Here is a 7790-nt window from a genome sequence, read left to right as displayed (position 1 = left end):
TCTCTCTCCTTCGGTCGGCTTTGCTCTGCCTCAGGGGAACGAGAGCTTCTGCCCCTACTCCGACAACTGCTGCAGATATTGACTATGAGGCTACAGTCACTGAATGTCGCATAGATCTGCGGCTCAACTAATTTAACACAGATAGGATAGCTACTTATGTATTAGGATATTTAATATTAAGGTAATTAAATGGTGGCGAAGGTGTGGCTATTGGGGGAGGCTGGAGGCCACGTTTAAAAAAAAAAAAAAAAAAAAAGTAGTAGTAGTAGTATGGTCGTTTATTTACAAAGTTTGATGCAGTGATCGTGTTCTTGGTAATCAAAAGCTTGATGTACTGCCGAGGTCGTGGAATTCTCTTTAACACTAGCCAACTTCCCACCCTCACCCCCCGGAGTGACAAACAGCCCGCCTTAACCAACGTTTGAGAATCTCCCCCCAAACAAATGAACCAAAATCAACCATACGAGGCTAGCGGCAGACACTCGCACAAACACTCACCCTCACCCCACCAATATCTCCTCCCTAGCTACGGTTAGATAAACGAAATACTATCACCAAATTTGTGCGTTTAATCGTGTTTAAAATATTATCCTGGAGAAAAAAAAATTACACAAAATCTCGGCTGGTGGTGAGCGTTACGGGAGGTAATATTGCGTCAAGTATGGTTGCTGCTCGCCGCCATTTCCTAAATCCGCGCCAGATTTTTACACCACCATCTCACATTCTCACTGCGGCTCATATAGAAGTTTTGAGTCGGGAATAAAACTCATCTGTAAACCTCGGGGAAAGACACGGAAATTAACCCTCGGTAAAACAACTCGATACATTGCCTGGCGGTGGTGGTAGGGAGGTGAGTGATGGCAACATGGTCGTAATAATACAGATGTAAGCGACCCAGCAACACTTGTATAGCCTGAGAGACAGACAAACATTAGCATCTGCTTGTCTATCGCTGTCTAACGTTCCCTGTCTACCGTCCACAAAAGGTATATTTACAAGACTCGAGATTTCCAAAGTTTTAAGTTTGTCCTTCAGTAGTTGTTAATATTTATCATAAGTAAAATCTCTCCCCGGTGTTAGTCATCGGGGCGCTCATGCCAGACATACAGACCACGTGATGATGGTGCAGTCAGTCTCCTGCTGCAGCCGCTACTCCCGGAGATGTGCTCTAGCCGTAAACCGCTATTGTTGTGAGCCCAGTGTTGTTCTGGAGTGAGTGTGTGAACCAGCTTCATTGTAAACTGAACCAGTGTTGTAGTGAACAGTATGTACTAGTGCTATACAATGTGAACCAATATTGTAAATTGTGAACCAGTGTTGTGATCCGTGTGAACCAGTGTTGGTGTATGCTCAGTGTTATAAACTCATTTGAACCAGAGACGTGACCGATCGCCCAAGCGGCTAACAAGGCGATCAGTGGCGAAGAGGATAAAAGTAAAAAGTAAAAGTATTGTGAATTAGGGTTGTGAACTGCCAACTAGTTGTTTGAATTAAATACAAACCAGTGTTGTAAAGAGTGATCAAGTGTTCTCATAAACGGTGTGTTGTAGACTAAATTTGAACCAGTGTTGTGAACCGGTGGTTGTAAAATCTCGCTATAAACCAGTATGGCTACAACCTCAGTGTAAACCAGTGATGTTGTAAACTCAATGTTGTTGTAAAGACACTACGAACCTGTAAGTTTTTTCTTCAGTGTTTCTACACACACACACACACACACACACACACTAAAATTCTAATCAAAACAAAGAAGACAAACTTTACCCCAGTGTGATGCCAGACCTGTTAGTACCATCATCTCCCAAGTGAAAAGGTATCGTTTGGAATGTTTTGTTTAGAGATGGGATCATATGAAGGTCGGCCCCTCCACCTCAGTTTATTTCACCTGATGATTAATTAAAATACCCTAACTCTACCTGGTGTTCACGTACGTTAAGTTAAGCTAAGTTAGGTTGTGTAAAATTCGGTTATATTAGGGTTAGGTGAGGCTATACATGTACTAGTGTTAGGTTAAACTAGGTTGGGTAAAGATAGGTTAGCATTAGGGTGTTTAATCATTAGATAAAATAAACTGAGGTGTATTCAGGTATTCCCAGAAGTGTATGGAATTTCGGATTCACTCCTCACAGTGTTACCAGACAGTTACCACCACACCATCATACAGTGTTACCAGACAGTTACAACCACACCATCATACAGTGTTACCAGACAGTTACCACCACACCATCATACAGTGTTACCAGACAGTTACCACCACACCATCATACAGTGTTACCAGATCACCCACCATCACACACTCTGCTTTACTCAGGCGATTAAGGGAATAGGGAACACCAACTGCACTACAGTACAAAACCTTTTCATTGATTAAAAGAAATGCCACGGGTGCCACCAACACATTTATAGACGAGAGTGCCAACAATAAGGTGGCACTATAGTTAGACCCAGTATAACCTAACTAAACCTAACCTAACCTAACTTGACCTAGCAACATAACAAAATATAAAATAACGTAACCTAACCTACTTTGACCAACCTAACCCCAATGCCCAGTCTAAACCAATATTTGACTCAACAGAGGAGAGAATTATGATACCCCAGTGCCCCGTTTAACCCAATATTTGACCTGGCCTCTTGACCTGACCCTACAGAGGAGTGAGTGAGGATGGAGCCCCTGGAGCTGGTGCCAGGCCGCTACATAGGGGAGGGTCAGCCATGCTTCGTCATCGCTGAGATCGGCCAGAACCATCAAGGCGACATGGAGCTGGCCAAGACCCTCCGGCAGGCCTTCTAAGGTGAGAGAATTGGACAAAGGTGAAAGGGGAGTTGGACAAAGAGGAAGGGAGAGGTGGACAGGAGAGGGTGGACAAGGTGAGAGAGAGGGGGTGGACAAGGTGGAGAGAGAGGTGGACAAAGCGAGAGAGAGGGGGTGTGGACAAAGGCAGAGAGAGGGGTGGACAAAGCGAGAGAGAGAGGGGTGGACAAGGTGAGAGAGGGGGTGGACAAGGTGAGAGAGAGGGGTGGACTAGGTGAGAGAGAGGGGTGGACAAGGTGAGAGAGAGGGGTGGACAAGGTGAGAGAGGGAGATTGGGGCAAAGGCGAGAGAGAGGGGTGGACAAGGTGAGAGAGAGGGGTGGACAAGGCGAGAGAGAGGGGTGGACAAGGTGAGAGAGAGGGGGTGGACAAGGCGAGAGAGAGGGGTGGACAAGGTGAGAGAGAATTGGACAAGGTGAGAGGGTGGACAAGGTGAGAGAGAGAATTGGACAAGGTGAGGGGTGGACAAGGTGAGAGAGAGGGGTGGACAAGGCGAGAGAGAGGGGTGGACAAGGTGAGAGAGAGGGGGTGGACAAGGCGAGAGAGAGGGGTGGACAAGGTGAGAGATGGACAGAGAGAGTGAGGACCAGATACCTGTTTCATCAGTACCGCCATATAACGGATTTCTTTCTGCATATAATCCGTTAGATGGGGAAATTTCATATATAACGGACCCTCGATATGACGGACTTCCATATCTCTGTAATTCATTAGATGGGGAGGTTTCACATCTAATGGACTCCCTCGATATAACGGACTCCCCCCCCCCCGTCATATAGTCCGTTATATAGAGGTTTCAATATAACTATTCCACTATATTTTGTTTAAGGAATGTGGTGCAGACTGCGTGAAGCTCCAGATGTCTTCCCTGCCTCACAAGTTCAACAAACAGGCCCTCAGTCGCCCCTACAACTCCGAGCACGCCTGGGGGGAGACCTACGGTGACCACAAGAAACACCTCGAGTTCTCCCGCGACCAACTCCACGAACTGCAGGAGTACGCTACCCAACACGACATACCCCTCACCGCCTCCGCCATGGACATCGTCAGTAGCTATACCCGCACGCTGTCTTGTACTGTATATACTGTATACTGTTCTGACTTTTGAATGTTATGAACCAATGTTTTAGATTATGATGTACACACACACACACACACACACACAGGCACTGATATAGCTAATACCATGATCCTGTATACAGACTTTTCAACAATATGAAATAATACTTTAGATTCTGACGCACACACGCCTACACACACACACACACACACACACAACACCCTCCTGACGCAGTGCCTCCCTCCCTCCCGCCACAGCCGTCACTTTATGTGCTACACGAGCTGAACGTTCCCTTCATCAAGGTTGGTTCTGGCGACATACACAACCTGCCTCTCCTCCGTACCGCCGCCGCCTGTAGCAAACCTCTCGTGGTGTCCACAGGTGAGTGAGATCCAACCACCGTCTTATAAATTAGTCCCCAGCCCCATCAATTACCCTCCAGTAACATTTATTACCTCCCAGCACCATTCATTACCCTCCCCAGCCCTATTTATCAGCCCGCAGCCCCACTTATCACCTCCCAGCCCCAATCATTACCCCCAACAACATTCATTACCTCCCCAGCCCAACCACCACTCCTCTCGCCCCATTAATCAGTAGGTCAGTCCCCAATCTCAATCATCACCCCCAGCCTATATTAATAAAAAAAAAAAAAGATAAACCCTTAATTTAAACACTAACTTTACGTAATTAAAATTTCTCCCTGAACCAATACTGTTATGATACTTTATATTTGTGGCACAAGTCTCAAGTTGGCGGTGTGTTTGTTAGTTACCGGTCGACGAGACGAGGAAACCAGCACATTGAAACCTCCACATAACGGTCTTTTATCTCCATATAATCCGTTAGATGGGAGATTTCACATCAAACGGGCCCTCGATATAACGGACTTTCATCTCTATATAGTTTATTAGATGGAGGTTTCACATCTAACGGACACCCGATATAATGGAATTTTCTCTCCACTGTTATCCCAAACTGACGTGTTGACCACATCACTACCACAGGCATGTCGGACATAGCTTGGGTGTCTCAGGTGTATGAGGAGCTGACCATCCAGGACCCGCCAACACCCCTCGTCTTCCTGCAGTGTACCTCCGCCTACCCCTCACCGCCCGAACAGACTCACCTGCGGGTGCTGGACACGTACGCCCAGATGTTCCCTCACGCCCACATCGGTTACTCTGGGCATGAGCTGGGTATCCACGTGACCATCGCGGCTGTGGCTCGTGGGGCTCGGGTGAGTAAATACCTCCATCACTCTCTGTACAGCGTCACACTCACTCACTCTCCCAAGGTTCAATTTCAACTGACAGTCCATTTTGTTTGTCAGTGTCTCAGTCACGAGGTAAAGTTCAAAGATTATCCTATTCGAAACAATATCAAACCCAACTATAGTTGGAGAAGCAGTTTGGTGACTCGTTCAAACCAGTTCGAAGTCTCAGGCGTATAAATACAACACTTCAGCGCCATCTACAGTTCGGGGACACATTCCAACAGTGGTCAAAGACTCATATTCATGATTGGTTGTGGAGTTCAGCTTAAAATACAGGTTCACGATCACCAGCTGGAAACCACATATATTAACCAACAATTAGATGCAGATGTTACCAAGAAGTACAGCGAATTACTGTGAGTCACATCAGCTTATGTACAACTTTTGACCAATCTTGTTCCTCCTACACTCAGAAAAGACGATTTAACAAGTACAATTCTCACTTTTAATCTTTTACTTCTCAGATAAAGTAACCAGCTTTTTATGTAATGTTGATAATGATAATAATAATAATAATAATAATAATAAAAATAATTATAATAATAATAATATAAATAATAATAATAATAATATAAATAATAATAATATTGAAAATAATAATAATGAGTAGTAATACTAATACTAATAATTACAACAAAATGATAATAATAATAATAATTACAACAAAATAATAATAATAAATACCAATAATTAATACTGATTTTCTTTTACAACAAACATTACCAAACACCGCTAACACTGTACACAGGTGGTGGAGCGTCACCTCACTCTCAACAGGACGTGGAAGGGCAGCGACCACTCGTGTTCCCTGGAACCTCATGACCTCAGAGAACTCATTAAGGCCATCAGGAGTGTGGAAGCAGCCCTCGGTAGCCCTCTCAAGGCATTTCAGCCGAGCGAGGAGGCGTGTTTCATGAAAGTGAGCTCAGCCCTTATAGTCCGTAGTGTAGGTTACTGATACATAGTGAAACCTCCATATAACGGACCCTCGATGTAACGGACTTTCATCTCTATATACCGGGTAGTTTGTTAGATGGAGGGTTTCACATCAATGGACCCTCGAGACAACGGACTTCTCTCTCCGTATAGTTCGTTAGGTGGTTTCTCATCTAACCGACCCTCGATATAACGGAATTTTCTCCATATAGTTCGTTAAATAGAGGTTTCACTGTATTGAGACTCAACATGTTTTTCATAATATGTAACTATTGATAGACGAATGTAATTAAGCTCTTTACGTGCCAGAAGACCTTACTTATTGAAGATCAGGAAGAACATCACAATAACAAATTCTCAATACCGTAGTTGTATCTCATAATATTTTAGTTGTTGATGGATAAGTTGTAATTACTAATCTACTAAACAAAATATCTCAACGGTTGAAGCGTAATTAATGCGTTATAACATCAACTATTTTAATGATACAAAAATCACAATCAATTTAACCAAACTAAGAGAATTTACAATGTTATAATTCCCCCGCAGCTTGGCAAGACCCTGGTGGCCGCCCGACCAATCCGAGCGGGACAGATGCTGGAGGAAGACGATCTGGTGGCGAAAGTGGCTGAACCCCGAGGTATTCCCGCTCAGAGGCTTGGGTCACTAGTGGGCGGCTACCTTAACAGAGACGTAGAACAAGACGAGAGCATTATGGAGGCTGATGTCTTGTGAGAACTTTTTATGTGTGTGCCATAATCAAGTATGTGTTTGTTGTGGGTGCTCCCCCCAAAACCCCTGATATAGCCTCGTATACGTGTGTTATCAGTGTACACATGTGATACGAATTTAAGAACTAATAATGTGCAAGTCTGTCGTCAACTGACATAAAAAAAAAACTAATGGATGTTGTGCTGTGAGAATGTTCATGACTGATTCATTCACTTGACATCTGAGTGTGTGTTCTCGTGTGATGTGGGAAAGAAGTGTTTGTTTCCCTTTGTCATACATCCAGACCTGTGTTGTGAATGTCTGTGAAGATTTAAATAATACGTTACAAGCGTACAAGTGATTCGTTGGTGTGGACGAGGTACAAATGGTCAACACAGATACTACGAACAACAGTTGTGGGTGAGAAACAACACAAAACCATAACTTAAAAATAATAATTCTCCTATATTAAAAAATGAAGAGGGTAAGACTCATTAAAGACGACATTAACTTTTCATTAATGTGACCAAACATGTATTGTTGCAGCTGAGAATAACGGAGACAAACATGTTATTTTTTTACCCTGCTTCATACTGCATGTCTGAATATTTGTTAATCTTGTTTTTGGTTTTTTTATCACTATTAATTGCACATTTAGCTTGTAGACTTATACGTGTACACCACCAGTTAGGGTAATGTACCTTGTGATCATACTTAACCTTTTATAAATATATATATATATATTATATCTATGTTATCAATGGACCTTTTAAGGCACTTTTTTGGGTACGTACGGTACTAATAAGTGTGTCAGCATGCATCTCTCTTAACCAGTATAAATATGTTGAAGATGGAGGAGAAAATATTACCTTATATTACACATTGTGAACACACAAGTTATGAGATACGGTACACTACGGTACAGTAGATGATTACGGTACAGTTGATGTTACGGTACACTACGCCCGGTACTATTGGTGAAAGTGTTCTGAG

The 7790-nt window shown here is 43.5% G+C and overlaps 1 protein-coding gene across 1 annotated transcript; it reads left to right on the top strand.

The window, feature by feature from the left end:
• Positions 1–261: 261 nt before the first annotated feature.
• LOC121873235 (sialic acid synthase-like) lies at positions 262–7539 on the top strand. The gene is made up of 8 exons (XM_042376613.1): positions 262–986; positions 1081–1676; positions 2652–2787; positions 3640–3859; positions 4132–4255; positions 4882–5114; positions 5899–6069; positions 6636–7539. Exons 3-8 carry the CDS (start codon positions 2666–2668, stop codon positions 6819–6821), a joined length of 1056 nt encoding a protein of 351 aa, XP_042232547.1. The 5' UTR covers positions 262–986; positions 1081–1676; positions 2652–2665; the 3' UTR covers positions 6822–7539.
• The last annotated feature ends 251 nt before the right edge of the window (positions 7540–7790 follow it).

Source organism: Homarus americanus, unplaced genomic scaffold, assembly GCF_018991925.1.
Source record: "Homarus americanus isolate GMGI-L3 unplaced genomic scaffold, GMGI_Hamer_2.0 scaffold32929, whole genome shotgun sequence".
In the NCBI taxonomy this organism is placed as follows: domain Eukaryota; kingdom Metazoa; phylum Arthropoda; class Malacostraca; order Decapoda; family Nephropidae; genus Homarus; species Homarus americanus.
The sequence above is the reverse complement of the archived record's forward strand: the minus strand, read 5'-3'. Positions and strand labels throughout refer to the sequence as shown.

Excerpts from the sequence above, each read along its gene's own strand:
- LOC121873235 (XM_042376613.1), top strand. The coding sequence starts at position 2,666 with ATGGAGCCCCTGGAGCTGGTGCCAGGCCGCTACATAGGGGAGGGTCAG. Across the intron at positions 2,788-3,639 it reads GCCAAGACCCTCCGGCAGGC|TAAGGAATGTGGTGCAGACT; the intron begins CTTCTAAGGTGA and ends CTATATTTTGTT. Across the intron at positions 3,860-4,131 it reads CCGCCTCCGCCATGGACATC|CCGTCACTTTATGTGCTACA; the intron begins GTCAGTAGCTAT and ends CTCCCGCCACAG.